General features: G+C 40.0%; 3 protein-coding genes across 9 annotated transcripts in view; all 3 read left to right on the top strand.

Moving 5' to 3' along the window:
- The first annotated feature begins 410 nt into the window (after positions 1-410).
- On the top strand, positions 411-9,200 carry slc39a8 (solute carrier family 39 member 8). The gene is made up of 8 exons (XM_085391680.1): positions 411-1,114; positions 1,659-1,821; positions 2,771-2,940; positions 3,087-3,209; positions 3,931-4,092; positions 5,590-5,797; positions 6,207-6,391; positions 8,293-9,200. The coding sequence occupies exons 1-8, from the start codon at positions 890-892 to the stop codon at positions 8,437-8,439; spliced, it is 1,383 nt and encodes a 460-aa protein (XP_085247806.1). The 5' UTR covers positions 411-889; the 3' UTR covers positions 8,440-9,200.
- A 600-nt stretch (positions 9,201-9,800) lies between these two features.
- On the top strand, positions 9,801-13,126 carry LOC146646545 (N-acetyltransferase 8F1-like). Its single transcript, XM_085392389.1, has 2 exons — positions 9,801-9,953; positions 11,121-13,126. The coding sequence occupies exon 2, from the start codon at positions 11,132-11,134 to the stop codon at positions 11,792-11,794; it is 663 nt and encodes a 220-aa protein (XP_085248515.1). The 5' UTR covers positions 9,801-9,953; positions 11,121-11,131; the 3' UTR covers positions 11,795-13,126.
- A 313-nt stretch (positions 13,127-13,439) lies between these two features.
- The window catches only part of LOC146646544 (dynactin subunit 1-like), a 37,101-nt gene continuing 29,170 nt past the window's right edge, over positions 13,440-21,370 (top strand). For 4 of the 7 annotated variants that reach the window (XM_085392385.1, XM_085392383.1, XM_085392382.1 and 1 more), the window contains exon 1: positions 16,267-16,723. In XM_085392385.1, the coding sequence (XP_085248511.1) occupies positions 16,691-16,723 (33 nt within the window). In that variant the 5' untranslated portion in view covers positions 16,267-16,690. Of the gene's footprint in view, positions 13,574-16,266; positions 16,724-21,370 lie in introns of those variants that run through there. The other 3 variants (XM_085392386.1, XM_085392384.1, XM_085392387.1) reach the window with 2 other exon arrangements.

Below are 21,370 nucleotides of genomic sequence, written 5' to 3'. Positions count from 1 at the left end.
GTTCTCCCAGTTTGAAGATGTGGTAGAGGATAGAGAGGCAGACACAACTAACAACAAATTATCATTTATTGAAATTGTAGGTGGAAAATTCAGATAAATAAACTGCACCACAAGTTAAAAGTCCAGCTGTCTTTCTCCAGATCTCCACAACACAAATGTTTTTTCTGTACCACTAAAGCAGTGTTAAAGTGAGGTGGCTCACGCAGTATTCTATCACTCGTAATTTTTTACATATTACAAACTTACTGCCTGTATCCTGCGTTGTTCATCAGATGCCACCGGAGGGCGACAGAAATACCTAAAAAAACAAAAACAAATCACATGTTTATGTTTACCTCCAGCTGTTTCACCATTGATCAAAAGGACGGGGCCACAGCTGTGAGCTGAGCAACTCTGAGTAAGATATCCCGCATGCGCTTTCTAACACTTCACTGTTACCTCACACAGATAGTCACCGAGACAGAAACACACTATTTTTCCCCTCTTGCGTGTGTGTTTGTGTGGCTCTGTGGGGAGAAAGTCAGTCACAAAAGAAAGTACTCAAACAGTGAGCGCACGCTGTCGACCTCCACCTCCGTTTTTTCCTTTCATGGCTGATCTTTGAACCTCGTTAACTCCACACAGATTACTCAGAGCACCGCAGCGGAAACTGTACCTCTATAATAATTTAGGCAACTGGATAAAACCCCGATATCTCCGACCCTGGAATGGATCTGCCTCTGCGCTGCGTGCGGTTTCCACGGACAGCCTAATTCTTATTTCCTGGAGGATCGGTGAAATGCTTTGAGTAAAGCAGAAGTAAAAAAAGAAAAAAAAGAAAAAAGATTTATGTCCACTAGAAGAAACTACATCGCGTAAAAGTAGAAACTACATCGCTTAAAAGTAGACAATGTTGAACCTCATATGTTTTCTAACGTGCGTCTTGGCTTTTATCACAACTTCCCAGAGTGTGCGTGGGAATGTCACTGATGGAGACGCGTTTTTGGAGAATATTATCCACTACTATGGTGAAAATAATTCCATTACAACAACGAATCTTGAAGATTTACTGCTGTTGATCTCAGCCAGACGATCTGACTTAATAAGTAAGGGAAATCCACTGGAAGAGCAAGAGGTACAAACGTATTCTATTTCCTATATACTGCAGTTTTTATTATTTAAAGTTATTGATCATTAAAGTTGCTTACGACCAAGAATGTTTCTCTGGGGCTTACAACCACACACTATTTGACCTTGCATGTAATCCTTGAAATATTGTGTAGCAATGATATATGAGTAGTCTTGTAGTGTAATTACTCATTTCTTACCCCCATATATGCAATTATAGAACATTTTAACCTTTATTTTATTACTTTTTATTATCATTATTTTTTTTTATTTTTTTTACATTTTTACTCAAGTCCTCAAAGTTTCTCCATGTGCCATATGGTATCATTTCTGCCTTTAAAAAGACTCTAAATGACCTTAAACTTTCATTACTGAGCAGAATTGTCTTCAAATATTTCTTTACTGCATGTCTCTTCTGCCACTTATAATGAAAGTTTTAATTACACAGCATATCCAAGTACATGCATCACAAAGGGCTTCAGAAAAGAAGCCGGTACATTTATATTTAAATGCATGAAAATTATGTCTAATAACAACTTTCTGTCCCTCAGTGTCTCTCTGCAAAGCAGATCTTATCCCAGTTTGGCTACAATAATGTCAGTCAGCTGACTGTGGAACATCTGGAGAAGATCTGCCCTGCTGTGTTGACCCAGGTGCTGCTGCCTTCCTGCCCTTACATTGCCCCCGAGGAACTGCTTCATGTGGACTACTCTGGTGAGCCAAATCATCCCAACGTGTCTATTTGTCAAGACCTCTGTAAATTAAATAATTTGCCAGGGTTTGCTTGTTTACTTGAATTGGGTCAAGAAAATTTTTGTGGACAGTCCCATTTATGGCGAATGATTTTTAAAGCTGCTGTTGATAGGTTTTTTTTCTTATACTGACCCTGATAAAGAAAATGTGGGACATTCTTGATTCTGATTGCTTAGAGATGGTTTGAGAATGGTAATAATAATTTATTCCTGCTGGACAGTGCAGAAGAAGAATGTTGTAGTTGTGAAGCTATAACGCGCCACATTGTCGGACTCACGGAGCCACTGACCTCGCAGATATCGGCCATATCAACAGTCCTGCTCAGTGCTGTTGACACAGTTATAGCCAACTGTGACTGTTGTTCAGCATGTTGTTCCCGAATCATGCTGTTTCCTCTGCTGGCCTGAGAAGAATTTCTCTCAGGCAAATAAATAGTAATAGTATGTTTTAAAATCTCGAAATAAAAGAGGCCTGGCACTGAAAATAAGAAAATCTATTCACCATTAGATTATATTTAAGAAAAGTAATTTGTGCCCACATTAAAATAATAACTTATATCGTCATATTTCACTAAATAGCATTATTGCTGGTCTAATAACAATGTCTGGCACATTTATTGAAGTTCTTTTAAAAAAAACTGGCAATTTTTCAAAAACAATAAAACACACACATTTGCAGATGGTGTTACAAATGCATTTAAGAAGGTATATTTATTTCTGCAGGTGAGTTTGGTTAGCTAGGGTTTAATACTGCAGTGTTTCACAGGTTGCACATTCCAGGTTCTTGTCACATTGCCAGGCCCCATTTTAGTAGGTATGTTGGAGGTATCGAGGCTGCATTTAAGAGTCCAGAAAGAAGTAAAAACCTTGAATTCTCGAGAACCTTTTCTTTTCGTTTTGTGCCGTGACAGTGTGGGGTTATGGGTTTCTGGCCGTTACTGTGATCAACCTGGCATCCCTGCTTGGTCTCCTGCTCATCCCGTTCATCAAGAAGCCTTATTTCCCCAAAGTGCTGACCTACTTCACTGGTCTGGCCATCGGGACGCTTTTCTCTAATGCTGTTCTTCAGCTCATACCAGAGGTTTGTAAATGGATGAGTGAGTAAAATTAAGCTTGTCACTGGTTTTTTGAGAGATGTTTAATTGTTTCATAGAATAATACCTATGAATGCACACACACACTCTAGAAGTCTTCTCTGCACCACTGACATTCTCGTTTTTTCCATAGGCCCTGGGGTTTGATCCTAAAGTGGATCACTATGCGACAAATGCAGCTGCAATATTTGGAGGGTTTTACCTCCTGTTCTTTGTGGAAAAGATACTGAAATTATGCCTCCGGATGGACCACGAGGTAAGATAACAGTGCAGGAAGTTTCTCAGGTTCAAAGAACTATAATGTTCTCATTCCCTCCTGTTTTACATCTGACATTGAGTATGTCTGTTTTATTGGATAATTTGATCACTCTAATAACACTTCAAGGTAGTCATGTGTACATAAATAATTTCTTATCAGAAATGACACGCGAGATATTGAAGTTCACAGCAATTAGGTGCATTTACAGTTTGGACAGTGACACAGTTTCTGCAGTATGTGCACATTACAGTGACTAGACTGACTGTTTTAAAATACACTATGATGATGTAGTGAGGCAAATCTGCAAAATAAAAAATGTGTCATTGTCTCATTATTCATGGATCTAACTGCATGCTGACCTTATTATTTGAAACCCAGCCCATGTTTAGCACGAGTAATCGTATATTTAGGGCACATTTAGGGCAAAAGTCCAACACTGAAATCTTTATCTTTTGGGTCATCCACACATGATCACTCAAAGAGTGTTCAAAGAGCAGTCCAAAAGTTGTACAAAAGGGGAAAAGATGTGGAAAATAACAAAGCGGTAGTATGCAAAATCGAAATTAGAAGAAAAAGAAAACATGAGGAAACCCACCAAAACCATAAATCATGACACAGATAACAAGTAAACACCTAAAATAGCCTAAATGTAATGTGTTTTTAAGTTCCTGAAGTGGAAAAGGCTTCTTTAACCTGAATTTGATGTCTGTCTTTTTAGCACGGCCACAGCCACTTCACACTTTCAGAGACATCTCAGGAAAACTCTATCCACAACGGAGACGTGGTGGCAACAAAGGACTCCATCATTTTAACTGCCATCACCACCGTCGCTACAGACAAGAGCAGCCCAATCCTAGATACAAACGTGGAAACTTCTCAGGTAACATTTGACACATGATTGCTCTTTAACAGCAGAATAAACTGCGCAGGTTTGGAAGCCAACAGGTATCAGCTCTAGGTCACATCAACCTTTGGAACAATCAATTTTATAATCAAAGACATTTTATCTAGAGTAGCTCAAATGTTTTGTTTTTATCAGCTTATGATAAGCTTGTCAATCTACTGAATCTCCGTTGAAATTATATCTACAGCATGTGTTTGATTGATAGAGACTTGCTGTCCAGCAAATTTTGCTATAAAAGACACACCTCACAGGAAGCAATCATGATATGCTGTTAGGATGTGTGATATGCATAAATAAATTGAAAAGGTAGGCAATATTTAAAAATATTTAATAAGTAAACAGCGATAGTTTTTTTCCTGGAGCCGTTTATTGAGCTGTTTTCAGGCTGATTGGCGTGTCTGTTAATATTTAACAACATTTCTTGTGCCATATGGAGGCCAAGCAAACAGACTTGCTGATGACAAGAAGGGACCGAGCAGCGAAACCAAGCTTCAGGTCTTTCCCCTCGGTCTAAACGCTGGAATTGTCAAAGGAGCACAAAGACTCCTTGTGTGCCCACTGCTAGTAAAAGGGGTTTATTGTTACTGCAGAATGTCTTTAATCAAATCCCAAAGGCGCTGTTTGTGTCCGCATGTTCTCAGGTTTCCTATTAACAGCACGCGTGCCATTATATGTGTAAGCGAGGAGTTGTGTGAGTAATGCAGTGCATCCACTTAGAGAAAATATTTCCTGTTTTCAATTAATCAGTATTATTCTGTGGGTTAAAGATGAAGACTCTTTCATGATTAAAGCCTTTAGTACCATCTTTATTTTTGGACTTTCTAGCTGCGTTACTCTTTCTATGACTGTGTAACTATCGCTCAACCTTGAGATCCAACTATTAATAGGACTGCTGATAAATTTCTTAGAAACACACATTCATTTAGCATCATGTCCATGTTCTGTGGTAAATGTCGTAAGAACTGGATGAAATCGTTTAATATCAAGATTTGTGTGTATCCTTTACAGTGGATTGCAACAACATTGGCATTAGCATCATAATTCAGTCAGAATTTAACATTCCAAACTAAGATGTCAAACTATATTAACGCTTAGTTTACTTTTTATAATTATCCGAAACATTCACCAACAGGGGGCAGCATTTTCCTGGTGGGTGTGTTTAGTCTTTGATATGACTTTATAGCTATCCTCATTTCCTCAAAAGACTATGGCAGGTTTGTAAATAATAATAATAAGTTCTGTTGTTGTTGTGTTCTTATTCATGTGAGGTTCTATTTATCTGATCCTGTTAGAACAAGATCATTTTTATTGTGTCATGATAATATAAAACCTTAGAATTGAAAGAGGATGTGCTTTCCTCTCACTGTGAAAGTATGTGATGTAGCTACATGTTGTCTTTCACACTCACTATCAAAACACAATCAGGCATTAGTCGTAGCCGTGTATGTGTAACTTCTCCTGCCACTCTTCCAGGATGCCGAGGTGCCTGATGTCATGTGCCGCTGGTTGCGGGGCCAGCGCATCCGCAGCATCAAGACTGTGGCGTGGATGATAACTCTAAGTGACGCACTCCATAACTTCATAGATGGTCTGGCTATCGGCGCTTCCTTCACAGTGTCTGTCTTGACAGGGTTCAGTACATCCACTGCCATCGTGTGTGAGGAGTTTCCCCATGAGCTGGGTGAGTGATATGTAGCGGAAAATCAGTTTCAGCCTCCTCATGAGTCATTCCAAACTCTGCTGTGCAGCCAAACTTTGCATTGAATGTGCCTGTACATCCTGTATCTATGGGCATGTAGAGACAAGCTGCAGAAGTGCCCCAAGAATACATGTTCTTAGAAATAATGGAAAATATGACTTGCAACTAAAAAACTTCAGAAAAGACATGAGTGGAAGGAACGTATATATTTACAGTTAGAGTTCAAACTTGCTTTCTGGGTATAAAAATGAAAATAAATCTTTTCATGAAATATACTGTAGCTCGCTTTAAAGGGGGAAATGTGACTAACAGACAAGACAGAAAGAAAAAATGTTGCTTTAAGTATAATGTTCAATCTGCTTGTGTAAAAGAGCTATTTTGTCCTCTCAAGGTGACTTCGTCATCCTGCTGAATGCTGGAATGAGCATCCCGCAAGCCATTTTCTTCAACCTGTTGTCAGCCGTGTCGTGTTACATCGGCCTTGTGTTTGGCATCCTGCTCGGCAGCAACTTTGCCCCCAATGCGATCTTTGCCATTGCAGGAGGAATGTTTCTGTATATCGCTCTGGCGGACATGGTGAGTTGAGTTCTCTTGATGGCAGATACAAAAAAAAGCAGAACCAACATTTATTTAGTCAGTCACTGGACTTCCCCAACATGTTCGAGGCTTCCACTCTATTAAATTACTGATGGGTTTCATGGTTGTCTGCATGTAGTTTTTTATGATCATTCAGCTCCATTGTCTTTGTTTTACAATGCACAACTTTTCAGCTTAAAATCGCTCGTGTTGAGTTTATCAGTGTTATTCCTAGAAAAAGTTGTGTGCTATCTGTGTGAAGCCTCTGATACCTGTAAACTCTGTGTACACTCCTCCTGTTCAAACACGCTGTGACCAAAATGGAGCATTAAGACAAACATTTCATGTGAATTAAAAGTAGAGAACATATTGGACCTATCTTTAGCAGATACTGGAGAGACTGTCAGCTGTGGATGGTTTGATAAAAAATTCAGTATGCCAGCTTATATAATATGATAATATATGTCAGTTACACTCTGTGACCACTATGTTAGGTACAGCTATTCAGCTGCTCGTTAACCTTGATTCATTTAGGATCAAAAAAGAACTGCTGAAGTTTAAACCCAGCATCTGAATGGTGATTTAAATTACTTTCAATGGTATGAGTTTTGCAGAAGGTGCTGATTTACTGGGATTTTCCTCCACAACCATCTCTAACATTTAAAATAAAATACCTTGTTGATATCAGAAATCAGAGGAGAATGCTAAGAGTTCTTCAAGTTGATAGTAAGGTGGCAGTAATTCAAAACCAAGGTATGCAGAAGAGCATCTCTGATAGTCTTTAGAAACAAAAGGCAAAATGAAAGAACAGGAAACTGAGCCTGCATTTTGTGTGGGCTCACCAATATTGGACAATAGAAAGGAAAATCTGGTTGGAAGAGCATGTCAACAACTTGAAACAACTATTAACAACTTGAAAACAGTGAGTTTGTGCACATATACAACTTGAAAACATGGGAAGGTGAGGGAGAACATTTCTTGACTCCTTAGTACCAAGTGAGCATTGTTTAAACATGGCAGACTACTATTGCCAACCATCTCCACCCCTTTATGACCACAGTGTGTCCATTCTGATGATGGCTTCTTTCAGCAGGTTAATGCACCATGTCCCAAAGCTCAGATCTTCTGAAACTAGTTTCTTGATCAAAACAGTGAGTTCTCGGTACTCAAATGTGCTCCACAGTCAGAGCTCAATGTAACAGAACACTTTTAGGATGTGGTGGAATGGGAGATTCATATTATTGATGTACAGCTGTACAGCTACAACTGTGTGATACTGTTATGTCAATATGCACCATAATTTATGAGGAATGTTTCCAGCAACTTGTTGAATCTATGCCAGTTTTTCTGAAGGAAAAAGACGCTGAACTGGTACTAACACCTAATACCTAATAAAGTGGCCAGCAAATATAGCAGTATCCTGGTAATATTCAAGTGTAGGTTTAAAATTAAGTCAAAAATACATATTTAATTAAAAGGTTCAGAAATGTGTATGGCACCAAATAACCTTATATTTTCCTGTATTTCTGTAAGCTGTCAGTGCCTTTTCTACCTTTTAAGTTTGGTTAATTAAGGCCAGTGAAATAAAAATATTCACTGCAGTATTTGGTATTATAAGTACAATGTGTTGTGTGAAGAACTTTGTTTTTGTTCCTGTTTTGTTAATCAACTCAAACCTTCAGCTGTTTCATGTAAAGGAACGTATTTAAGAAGGGCAATTTATTTAGTTTTGGTTTTCATGGAATTTGTTAACAATGAGAAAACTTCCCTCGTTTCATATGAACCACATGAGAACAATATAACTGTAGCCATACAAACCTGAATATTTACACTTCTTCTTTTTATATTGTTGCTTCCCAAATCTAAACCTCAACCTTGCTAATTGCTATTCCTCATTTCAGTTCCCAGAGATGGACAGCATAGCACGGGAACAAAAAAAAACTTCTACGAAGATTGTTTTCTTCCTGATCCAAAATGCAGGGCTGCTAACCGGGTTTACCATCATACTTCTGATCACCATGTTCGCAGGAGAGATCAACCTGGGCTAGAGGACACAGAGACACAAGCTGGAAATAAAAATAGATTCGAGCTGCTTCTGTTTCTGCTCACAGCTCACAGAGCTGGACTGCAAAGTAAATTTAAAGTGAAATCCTGATGTTAAAAGTTAAAACAATACTTTTCTACCTTTGTACAATCAATATAGTGGAAGTGTTTACTCCATAAAAAGGGAATACCTTTACATCGTCATGTATGAAATCTAGATGTATTTTAAGGAGACAATAAATTATTTTTTCAGCCTTCATGTATTGTGAACTATTTTATTTTTTAACCTTTTCAGTGCTACACTGTAAACCAAATTTTTTGTTTCCCTTTGTGGCAGGAAAATGAAAATGTTTGACCTCTCTGACCTTTTCCAGGTTGTGTTGCTGCGGCTGTATTTCAAACGTGCAGATTTCTTTTCGCTGCCCTTTCTCGTTTAGGGATTTAACTGAATGATAATTACACCAAGACTGAACTGTGATTGATATAGCAACTCTTTTAATACAGCAATTAATGTAGCACAATATAACCTAGTTATTATGCTCCACTGGACAAAGACATATAACAAAAAAGCTTATCAGAATATGTTTTCTTACTTTTTTATGAGCTCTCTTCATTATCCTCAGGGTGACCTGACAATGGAGTGATTAGGACACATAAGACATGGGAGAAAATGCCTTCAGTGGTGGTTCCTGTTTAGCTGGGCAGTCTGCTCCCCTATCCATCCTCTAAATACCCTCATTTCCCATCTCTCTTCACTGTCTTTGTTAAGTTAAAGCATTCAAATATTTTCAGAAATGAAATAAAAAGTGATTATCGTAATATGTGTGACACTTTAAAAAATAAATTACTTTGCAATGAAAATTTTTAAAAATGGTTTCTATATACAGACTATGAAATCATGAAATGTACAAAAAAATGCTGATTACATAAGTATATGTGTATCTGAGGATATAAACAGTGATTGAGCAGAAGAATACTGCATATTAGGGCTATACATAGTTGATGTGTGAGGACATCTTAATTTTTTAACTCATGAAGGTGAGTCTTCAAAACAATACTCTTAAGCAGTAACATGTATATGCAGTGTACTTCTGAATCTGCAATACAACTTACACATCACAGAGAAGGCTAGGGATACTATTTATCCTTGTAATGTAGTGAAGTTGTTTGGAAACGTAGCAGGAAACCTGGCAGTGCACCACTGCAAAACTGTGATATTACAATGATATTGCAAGTAAAGATTTAAACTTTACCCAACATTATCTCCATATCTGGAACAATATCTCCAAAAAGGCTGTAGCAACAGCCTAAAACAGTAACAGTAAAAATACATTAATACATTAAATGCATTAATATCAACCCTAAAACACTTTCACGCCAGCTTTCAAAGTTCTTCCGACGATCCCTGAATGTAGCACGGTAGACATGAGGAAGTAGTTTAGGAGCCAAGCGAAATGAAGGGCTTTTGACTTGGGTAAACTGAATTTACACTCCACTTTCAAGGACTGGCATAAAACAGGTAAGTCGCATTTATTTTGTGGTTTTTGTGAGTCATAAAATATCAGAGCAAACTGCAGTCCAATCCTCAGCGCCTTTGTGAGGTTAGCACTGATGCTAGCTTCTGTTGGCTAATCTGGATTGTTTATTCACCTTTTCTGAAAGGACACGACGAGTTTAATATGTGAACGTGTCCCGTCTAATATCTGGTCAAATAGCGGACAGTTAGCATTACTAAAGCTTATTTCGGTTTTGGGCTAACTCATGTGATGTGCCTTCAGGTGTGTTTAACGGACATTTCGATCAGAGATGAAACTGTTTAATTTTTAAAATAGCTTCCAACTCCAGCCACACCGTGTTTGTTTATTTATGTTTACACTGTTTATTCTGGTGCATACTTTACGAGTCATTTAAGCCAGCAGGGTTTTCTTAATCTTTGTGATGGTCGACATTTTCGCTTATATTTGGAAATAGACTACAGTCAACAGGATTTATAAAGGGGTTGCATATGAAATAAAGAAGAAACCTGTTCTGCAAGTGTCTTAATGACTCTGTTATTGTACTCACATTACAATAAATCAAGCCATCCGATGGAGGATTTCATTATTATTAACATTTATTTCGAGAATAAAGTCAAAATGTGGAGATTGCATTTGTTGTTTCAAGTGCCACGGCTGTTTTACCCTGTACAATATGCCTTGTGCAGAAGAGTTGGTGAAACAACGTGATCAGCTGTGTCTTAAAAAAGAGGTAACCGAACAGGGCATTTGCATCACGGGTGTGCGACCGATAAATCTGCAACAGCTGTGTGATGCTGTCGTGTCAACATGGACCAAAGAAGAAGAATTAAGGGAATTCTAAAGGCAAATCGGTGTCTAACCCGATACCAGAAAGGTGTACCTAATAAAGCAGATGTTGAGTGTATTATCTCACTGAAATATATTGGTGTCTGTATTTTTAGGTTATAATTTCTGCAAAGACAAAATATATTTTTCTGGAAATTGAATTGCATTCAAGTGTTGATGATTAGATGTCTTTACTACCACTAATTACTACAGAAAATGATTGTTTTCGCCTGAGATAAAGAAAGCTTTTGTCAGAGTGAAAAAAGTGATTTTGTATTGCAGATTTGTTTGATCCCTGCTTGTATTTTGACATCTCTCATGTCTTTACCTCTGTGATTGAAAAGCTGAACGAGCCATGGACAACATTCAGATCCGGAAGTTTAATGATGAAGATGCTGATGTTGTGAAGGAGCTCTTCACCTTGGGGATGAGTGAGCACGTGCCGTCATCCTTTGTGCACGTTCTGAAGCAGCCGCTGACCCAGATGGTCCTCATGTGCATGTTCTGCGCTCTCCTGACCAGCTCTAAGTCCTTCTTGCTTCCCGTCTTGGCCGTCACCTTCTGCCTGGCTGGAGCCCGGCAGATGGTCGTCTACATGTTCAACAAATACATCGAATCCACGCTCAGAAAGGACCTCAACAACATCAGTGAGACCTACCTGAAAGGGAAAGACTCATGCTTTTGGGTGGCTGATAGCGATGGCCGGGTAGTGGGTTCGGTGGCTTGTCTTCCTGCTGAGGATGCTCCTGGTTGCTTGAAGCTGAAACGCATGTCGGTCCGCCGCAGTCACCGCGGGATGGGCATCGCAAAGGCTCTGTGTCGTACAGTGGCTGAATTTACTCGCGACAGGGGTTACGGAGCTGTAATACTGCAGACTTCTGTGGTGCAGACAGATGCTCAGAAGCTGTACGAGCACATGGGCTACAAAAAGATAAGAGAGTTTGTCGTTCCAGAGTTTCTTGCCAAAATCCTAAACTTCACCCTGCTTGAGTACAGACTTGATTTACAGCAGGACTGAAGAATGGACTGAATCAGATATAAACACTGACAACCATTTCAGGGCAGCAGTACAACACATTTATCTAGTTCCTCCACTCTGTGTTTTCCCAGCATGTATTTGATTGAGGCAGAAACACTCTGGACAGGTCGGGCATGGGGGGTTGAGATGGGGGCGTGTTTACTCAACACTTGTAGAGCTGGTCCAGTTGTGTTTTCTCCTGTTTCAAACACACACAAGATCGTTACTGTTTTATTTGTGTGTAAAATAGTTGGTTCCACAAAATGTTAAAGTAGAAAAACTCAGCTTTTGTTAAGGGTTTTGTGTTGATTTGTCATTTTATTTAACTTCTACATGATTTTAACAATAAATGTATACATCTGAACACAAAAGCTGCGATCACTTTTGCAGTGTTATTTCAAATCTGTTGTTTTTGCTCAGTTTGTGATGCATTGATCCAATACAGGAGATCACTAGAGGCCCTTTTAGTAACTTGGCCACAACAATCTCTGGTGTCATTAAAATATTCATAATAGTTTGGTTATAAATTTCTCTCACTGTACTTTTCTGTGTTCATAATTCTATTAATTTGGACAAGATCTTTAACATCACCAGATGTTAGCTAGGTCCAAACAATGAGAGAGCCTCCACTGTTTTTAACAGATGGCTCTACACTCTCACTGTTGCATGTCTCTCCTTACCTCCTCCATATATGTATTGAAACATTTTCTAATTTGGAATAATCTCTCCATCATCTCCTTCGACCTGTTACCACTGATTTTCAGTCCAGTTCTTATATCATTTGCCATACCTTATCCTTGACAGCCACTTTTCCACTGGTCAGGTACAAAGACTGGACTGAAAATACACGAAAAAGCAGTCAATGCCGACAGAAAACTTTAAAAGAACTTTAGAAACCTTGAAGAAGTATTCCTCAAGGCCCTCTTAAAAATGTTAAGATAGTCTGGCTGCTTGGAGTAAAATATAGATAAGTGAGGGGTAGCTTAGGACTTTTGCACAGTGGTGTGTAATGTTACAATGCATGCACTACTTCTGTTTTATCCAGAAATACACTCATATATGTACAAATCACTTAATACCTCTATGCATGGAAAACTACCTGAAGTCATCTTTATTTCTATGGTCCTCTGAGCAGAGTGTTGAGACTATAGATTGTACTGCTGGAGGCCCAAAAAGGAAGCTGACAGCTGTTCAGCCCAACAGTGTCTACTGTGGGCCAGGGGGAGGTTGTGGCTGCAGGGTGAAGAACCCAAACAGATATTTTGGGTCACTGCTTTGGTTTGAGTTTATTTTACATGCTATATGCCTCGCTGTAAATGACTACCACCTCAATGATGCTCACCTGTGTCAGGTTGTTGTTTTATTCCTTAAAAAAATAATTAAAGCTGTGAAGAGTATTTTTGTTTCATTTAAAATTTATACTTAAATTGTGATATAAGGTACTTTTGTACTTGCCTGTAATCAGGAAATAAGTACAAAATAATGCCACGATAAATAGCACAAAAATGACAGAAAAAAGCAAAATTTAAATTAAAAAGTTATTTCATTTTTTATTGATATAGCCTCAGTCTGTATGTGTTTAAACCGTGTCATCTTTGTGCTGCTGAGCTCGTTTAAATACTTGAGTTTTCATCGGGCCCCTGAGTTTGTGTCAGGCGGGCTGAGTCAGGCAGCAGCTCGGCCACCTCGAAGCGGATGTGTCCGGCCAGACCTCCATGGATGGATGTAGCCTGTCAGGGACGAAGCGGAGCAGTTAGCCGGATATTTTGACGTAAGCAGGTAGGTATTAGTGCATATTTATCATCTGACCGTCGGGGTTTTAACTCAGAATACACACACACACACACCTGTCTTAAACTATAAGCTTGTGGGGTTTCTTAATATTATCTCTTGGATATTATTATTTTTATTCATTTATTGAAATTGCCAAACGAAGCTAACGAACGTTGCTGCTAGCAGCTGATCAGGGAGTGTCTGCCTGACAGCTGACAGCACCAAATGTGAGCGTTAAAATTAAGGTTTAGTATTAGTTACAGCTGTTAAAATTAAATGTTCTCACATTAAAACGACTAATAATGAAGAACATGGCAAGTGTAATGAGCCTTGCTTGCTATTAAGGCGGCTGTGTCGATATCCAATCCTAAAGGGATGATTATTCTCGGTTAAATTAAATAATCTTCTAATCCAGATTGTTTTTCTTAATTTGTCATCCAGTTTGGTTAATCTGTCGGGAGAAAATGTCCTGTAGGGCTTCAGCCACACCCATGCTGTGATTTATTGTGATTACCAGCAGAAGCAATACGCAGAAATGTATATAGTTATTATTTTAATGTGTAGTAGTATCTTAATTCTTTCCCAGTAATACATGTATAAATAAGATATCATTGTATGTCCCGATTATTGCAGCAGAATTTCAGCCTTCAGTAGATTTTATACACACTAGATGGCACCAGATTACATATGTAAACATATGGTACAGACTATAGACATGCACACTATAAATACTTTATACCAGTTTATACTAAGGGTGCTTTGTGTTTTATGCACTCAAATCCTAATTGAATGCATACAGGGTTGAAGTGCTGGCTTTACACAACTATTCAACTGATGACCTACTTTTCTTTTATGCATTGCTCAGTGATGAGACCATCCTGAATATCATTGACATGCAAGCATTACAGGCTGTAATTCCCCCAGTATTCTCCAGCAATTAGACACATTTAAAAACATTGTTTGAAAAAAGGTTTGCATGGTCACATCTGCTGTTTTAATCTCACTTCAAATAAACTTGAGTGACACTGCTCAACTACACTGATTACAATTTAAATGTATAATTCAGTGACTCAAGTAAGTCCATTAATTATGTTTGTTATTCACATAAAGATTAATAAACCAAGCTAAAAATAATCACAGTAACCTCAATATTTCCTGACCTAAAATGAACAAATTATTTATTCAATTTATTTCAGTTAGTTTCTTTTCTTTAACGTAGTGTCTCCTTTTAAAAATGGTCACCTCTAAAACTCTACCTGGATGATGCTGCAGTTTCTTTTTCAGTCGACCGTCAGCTGCTGTGTCCATATTGGCAAAATTTGTGTCATATAAGCCAAGCTTGTGCTAAATAAAAGCTGCCTTGGAGCAATAGTTATGCTCGTTTTTACCTTGTTGAGTGATATTGATTTGTTCCTCCCGGACAGACAGACAGAGGTGCAGTGTGGCTGTAATTTTCCTGCTTAAAATCCCAGAGTGTCACCTCTGTTCCTGCGTCCTTCCCGTTCGCTGGTCTGAGTGGGCTCAAAGCAGCAGCACCGCCTCTTTCTCAGTTTCTCTTCCATCATCTTCTATAAGGAGGACGAGCTTTGAATTAGACTGTCTGCTAGTCTTTAGAGAGATAAGAGGCTCCCCTTCTCTATTTCTTCCCACAAATGCCCAACACCCCCGTTTTTTGGTTCTGCCTCCATCATTTGCATAAAAGGGTGCAAAGACACTGCAGAGGTTTGTTTTGTCCCTAAACATCCCCAGCTATCCCCCAGCTGAAATATTAGTCTGTGGATTGCATATATGGCTGGTTTTTGTTGTTATCCTGGCCCATGTTTGTTGCTGAAGCTTAATATGTCCTGCATCATTTTGAAAGGAAAAATATTCTCCTCTTGAAGGCTTGGGTGCCAGCGTTTCTCATCAGCCTCTAAGCTGAAAGCTTTTACACAGAAACCCTGCAGCGCTTGCTTCCATTGCAAAGAGATGACAGCAGAGAAACAGAGATGACTGGGAGTTGAAAAGCTCCAGCCATGCAGTTAGCAGATAAAAGAACTAATCCTTGCTCTGTGATGGGCCACAGTTTTAGGCTGGACCCTAATGCAACCTCTGCTGCTTTTTGCTTACAATGTGCTGTGTTATGGAGCATCACCTGGACCTTTTGTGTTCAACCACAATGAAACAGCAGTTGATTAACTTGAACTGGTTCACCTCCCACTGGATGAAAAATGCTTAGCACCTGTTTTTTTCTTGACTTTCCCCCCTCCCAGTTCTCACTCTAGCAGATGAAAGAAAGTGGAATGCTTTGTAATAAAAAAAAAACACACAAAAAAACCCTGGAAATCCATTATAGGCTGCAGTGCAGCGAGAAATTAGGTTTAGTGTAATTTCAGCCTTTTCTTTTGATGTATTTACGACCCCGTATGTTTTTTCTTTTTCCATTCCCTGACTGATTAATCATAACTTGAGTCAATATTATTAATTTTTACCTTAAAAGTCTGTGTTGCCGAGGCTGAAAGTAGCCTTTGATCAGTGCACTCATGATAAGAAGTAAAAAACAAGCCTGAACCTCTGCATCATCCTAAACAATGAGGGCATGCACGGGAATAATAGCTGTCTATTTTGAGAAGCATGTCTGCAGGCTTTAGGACCCAGCAGCACTGTCTGGGCCTAAACCACCCTCCCTCCTGCAGAAGCCAGCTTAGACACAGCACAGTGCAGTGCTGCCCCTCAGCTGATGCGCTCACAGCAGACCCAGCTTGGCTTTATTTTTTTTTTCCCCCGTCTTCATATCGCTGCTGTTCGCCTTTGGCACCTTTAATCAGAGGGCTGGATTGGCAGCATCCTCCCCAGCAGAGACTTCCTGATATGGTGAAAAAAGCTCCCGCAGACTTTGGCTTGTGGGCAGCAGAGAGGCGGGACGGTGGAGTTTTGGGAGCTCGGGCTGTACTGTGAGCAATAGGAGAGGGATGGTGTGATTCTGCAAGGAGACAGAGAGGAAGAGGGAGACGCTCCGGCAGCATCACTGAACCCCACTCCCCTCTCCTCGACCCCCTTCTGTCTGGCTGACGCTCTCCCCAATAACACGCTCTTTCAGTCAAGACTGGCAGTTTTGAGTGGGGGGCTCAGCAACCAGAAATCATGTCACACACTAGGAGGAATACGTACACCCGGGTGAGTGGATATATATATACGCTCAAGGTAGTTGAATGAACGGTCTGAGTGGCGTTTAAGTTTGTCCTGCTCAGCAGGCCATTGTTTCTGTAAGGTTTCTTTGATTTGTTTCACTCTGTCATCCCCTCCTTGTCAATTCCTGCCTTCAATAGGAGGGTTTCTAATCCATTTCACTGCTGCATTCCTCTGTCTGAATTGTCGCCTCTTTGTTCGGCTCAAATGCCCCTCTGGGGCAATATCAACATTGCTGCTGCGATGTTGAGAGCTCATACCTTTGCTATGACTTGACTCTGACGACCTGTGAACTAGTAGGTAGGTAGTTGGCTCGCTTTTTGTTATCAGCTAAACACACAATCCATGAGCCCAGAAGACTTCCTGTTTGTCATCCGTGTCTGAGTCAGGCGACTTTGCTGTCAATGGGAGGGATGACATCAGTGTGTGATCTTACATGTCAGCTTACTAAGCAAAAATAGCTCCTAGACTGTATGGATTTTAACTTATATGGAGGCGGTCTGTGGCAAGCACGCATATGACAGCTTTTCTTGCTTAAATACAACATCGTGCTGACAATCAGAAAGCTACATGCGTGTTTTTCATCTTATTTCAGCTTTAAAGTCAGTGCGAGCCTTGCGTGTGTTGTAAGAGTAGAGTGGCACTAAATAATTCAGCACGCCCTCCTTGGGTCTTCTGCCTCCAGCACATGGCAAACGGTTCTAAGCAATGACTGAACATCGGTGAATACATCATTACAGACTCGTTAGCTTTCAAGTTTTCATTATGACTTCAAGTATAATCCCCTGATGGATGTGTGATTGCAGATTGTTGAGCTGTGTTGCCCTGTGAAGCCATGTAGACTGAAGTGATTTGACGCTTTAAGTAAAAGCTTCAAGGACTCAGCTGTGACGTAGAAACTGTGGAAGCATCATTTATTGCTCATGACTAGTTAAAATGTCTCGCTCCATGTTGGTCATGAATTATAAGAGGAGTTAATTCGACTTTAAACAATTAAGGGGATCCAGGCTTTGAATAAAAGCTGCCACTTAAGTGAATATCAGCAGTGACTGTCTGACTTTATGTGTGAGGAGCTATGGTTGTTTATAATAAAGATACATGTATGTAACTTTCATTCAGTGTGAGGTGAGTGCCTTTAAATCATTGAAACACCAACTTTATACTTAAATATGTTTTTCAAGCCAGGATTTTATGACCATTAAAATTCTTGGAGTGATTGTGCAAAGCGCTCCTTACTTTACAGCATTCCAATGTATACTTTGCAAAGTTTCAGTGACCTTACATTAGGGTACTGATTGTCTAAGACCTTTAGGCATGTGGTTTAACCAGATTTTATGTTTTAATGTTTTCATGAATACTGAAACTCAAGAATAATGCACAATGTAGTGGAAGCTTCATGCTTTATGTGGAGCAGATGATCAGATTAGATTTTGAAGACCTAAAAGCTAACAAGTTCAAACTTATACCAAATATGTAGTACGGTAAGCCACATGTTTGAATAAAGGGGTTTCCTTGAACGCATGAAATTATAATCCAGTTAACAAAATGTGTGTCTTGGTCCATAAATCACATCAACTGTTTTTGAAGCTTTTGCTATCTGAAGAACAAATGGCAGTCCAGTGTACTTGTGTTGATTTCTTTTGAAGAGAGTAGACACCTGTTCATAATACGTTTTGCCTTTATTGAGGACCTTCACTGTAGACTTAGACGCCACTTTAATCACCATGCAAGCCAGAGATGACATTAACTGAGGCTCACTAAAACAGGACTGGAAAACTTGTTCAGCTGGTGTTAACTGTTTGGACATTTTTGGAGCGAGTGTGTCACAGAAAACAAGAAGTAAAGTCAAATGTTTGAGGTTTATGTTTAGAACTAGAATGACCATAATGTACATTTGTGTTCAGAAATTTACATCGACTCATTGTGGACATACATGTCACAGGGCTTTGAATTATTTCTTTAAATTGTTCTTTTTGCAGAGTGGAATAATTGTACAGCATACATCTTCATTGACTTTAAAAGCAAGAACTGGGAACACAAGTTTAAATTTATTTTGGACTTTCTCTATTCCACACAGGGCAAAAAAAGTTACAACCACCTCCAGTTTGGTTAAATGTCCCTTGGCAGGTTGCACCTTGACCAGGTGCTTTGGCTGAATATTTGACAACATTTCTTGGAAAAATTGGTAGAGTTCATTTACATTTTAAACTGGTTTATTGCCTTCCTTTTGGGAAGGCTGTTCCAGAAACTTAATGTCAGCCTGCTTTTTTTAAATTCCAAACCAGTTTTGATGTGTGTTTGAGATGATTGTCCTGTTAGAATACTGTGTTCAAGTTTCAACCGTAGCTGTTGATTTGAGGTGAAGTTGAAGGATTTGGAGGTAGTCCTCTTCCTTCATTGTTCCATTCACTTTTTTCAGTGTACCAGTACCACTGTCAGCAGAACAGCCCCAGAGCATGATGCTACAGTTGGTACAGTGTACTTAGGTTTGAAAACCTCACCTTTACTCTTTCAAACATACCTTTTGTCGTGACCAAATAGTGCTGTCTTTGTTCTGTCTGACCAAAAAACCTTTCTCCAGAATTAGTTTGATTTATTAATGTGGGCAGCTACAAATTTAAATCAAGCTTAAAGGTGTTGATTTTACACAGGCCCAATGTGTAGTGGATTTGAAGCAGAGGTTTCTTTCTTGGGTGGCACAAAAGATGGCTCTTAGTCCATTGCAACGTGAAACTGGCTTCACTGTGGACAGTGACGCTGTCATGTTGTGCTGCGTGGAAGGCAGGAGATTGGACCCAAATGCAGGACTCGGAAAAGGTTAAACTAAAGTGCAGCATTTATTGCTGGACGAACTCTTCATGAATACAGGGCAAAAAAACAAGAACTCAAAGCACTAAGCATTACCTTGGAAACTGGAAAGCTAAGCTTTGAACGGAGAACTAGAAAACTATCGTAACACAGCGGTGAAGACACAACAGGGAAAGGGTACGACGTGACAACAAGCTGGGGATGACAGGGGTAATCAAGAACGGGAGACAGAAGGGAAACACAGCTGGGACTAATTCTGCAGGATAAGACAAGGGAAGCAACACAGAATACAGACACAGACTTTCAAAGTAAAACAGGAAGCACAACAACTGAACTTACAGACTCAGAGACCCGATACTGACACGGTACAGAGGGAACTTAGACAGGAGATGTGGGACCAGGGCAGGCACCGAGACACAGACTAGACACTAAACAGAGGGAGCACAGAAATCAAACCTAGGAACTAGCAAATCTTAATAAGAATTAACCAGAAACATAAGCAACTCTTAATCAAAACAAAAACAGTGAGTCAGCAGTCCCAGGACCATTACAGATGCTGGTGTTCCTGTAGTTTTCAGCTCATGGCAGGCTTGAGCCTTGGTGGTTCCTGGGTTGATCCTAACCAATTTTCCCACAACTGATGATAACAGTTTAGGTCTTTTTCCAGACAAAGGCAGAGTGGTGACTCATCCAAATAACATCGGGATCATCAGGTCAAGCAATTGTACTCATTCTTCGATCTTCACTGAGTTTGTTCGACTTTAATACTGTGCCTATATGACTATTGGGCAGTCCAGTGAGATGCAGACAAAGCAAAACTATCAGTTCCTGTCAGTCATGATCGCTAACGACAAGTTAATAGGGCTTGGCATTATCAAGTTAAAAGACACAGACCTCTTTTTAGAACCTTCATCACCACTTGTTACCAGATTTGAGTGAGTTTATGTATATATTTAAGGCTGTATACTTTTCAACATGCGTAGATTACAGTTATTCCAAATCAAGACCTGTGCCCCCCAGCTGTGTGGAGTCTTTCATAAACTGTTTATGCTGAGTCTGAGTCTGCAGAGGGTCCCGGTGATGTGGAAGACATCATGCCTCGTCCCTGTACCAAAGACGCCACGTCCCAGTGGCCCCCAGGATTACAGGCCCGTGGCATTGACCTCCCACATCATGAAGACCCTGGAAAGGCTCATCCTGGACCAGCTGCGACCCATAGTAAGACCACACCTGGATCCCCTTCAGTTCGCTTATCAGCCTCGTCTCGGAACTGAGGACACCATCATCTACCTGCTCAATCGTGTCTACACCCATCTGGACCAGCCGGCGAGCACTGTGAGGGTCATGTTTTTTGACTTTTCCAGTGCTTTCAACACCATCAGGCCGACCCTCCTGGGTGATAAGTTAGCAGCGATGCAGGTGGATGCTTCTCTGGTGTCCTGGATTGTTGATTACCTGACAGGAAGACCACAATATGTACGTCTCCCACAGTGTGTGTCTGACAAGGTGATCAGCAACACAGGGGCACCACAGGGGACTGTCCTCTCCCCCTTCCTCTTCACCCTCTACACCACAGACTTCAGCCACTGCACAGAGACCTGCCATCTTCAGAAGTTTTCTGATGACTCTGCGGTGGTTGGATGCATCAGCAGGGATGATGAGACAGAGTACCGGGCTGTGGTCGACTCCTTTGTCACGTGGTGTGAGCAGAATCATCTGCAGCTCAACGTGGCAAAGACCAAGGAACTGATCGTGGACTTCAGGAAGACCAGGAAACACTTGACCCCTGTTTCAATTCAGGGGGTCAGTGTTGACATTGTGGAGGAC

Source organism: Rhamphochromis longiceps, linkage group LG19 (genome assembly GCF_057381845.1).
Source record: "Rhamphochromis longiceps isolate RC_006_pf linkage group LG19, R_longiceps_female_GT1.1, whole genome shotgun sequence".
NCBI classification, from domain to species: Eukaryota; Metazoa; Chordata; class Actinopteri; order Cichliformes; family Cichlidae; genus Rhamphochromis; species Rhamphochromis longiceps.
The sequence above is the reverse complement of the archived record's forward strand: the minus strand, read 5'-3'. Positions and strand labels throughout refer to the sequence as shown.

What these genes read in the sequence shown, in the direction of transcription:
- slc39a8 (XM_085391680.1), top strand. Translation starts at nt 890, where the DNA reads ATGTTGAACCTCATATGTTTTCTAACGTGCGTCTTGGCTTTTATCACA. An exon ending in ATCCACTGGAAGAGCAAGAG is followed by an intron (nt 1,115 to 1,658) that starts GTACAAACGTAT and finishes TCTGTCCCTCAG; the next exon opens with TGTCTCTCTGCAAAGCAGAT. An exon ending in ATATCGCTCTGGCGGACATG is followed by an intron (nt 6,392 to 8,292) that starts GTGAGTTGAGTT and finishes TCCTCATTTCAG; the next exon opens with TTCCCAGAGATGGACAGCAT.
- LOC146646545 (XM_085392389.1), top strand. Translation starts at nt 11,132, where the DNA reads ATGGACAACATTCAGATCCGGAAGTTTAATGATGAAGATGCTGATGTT.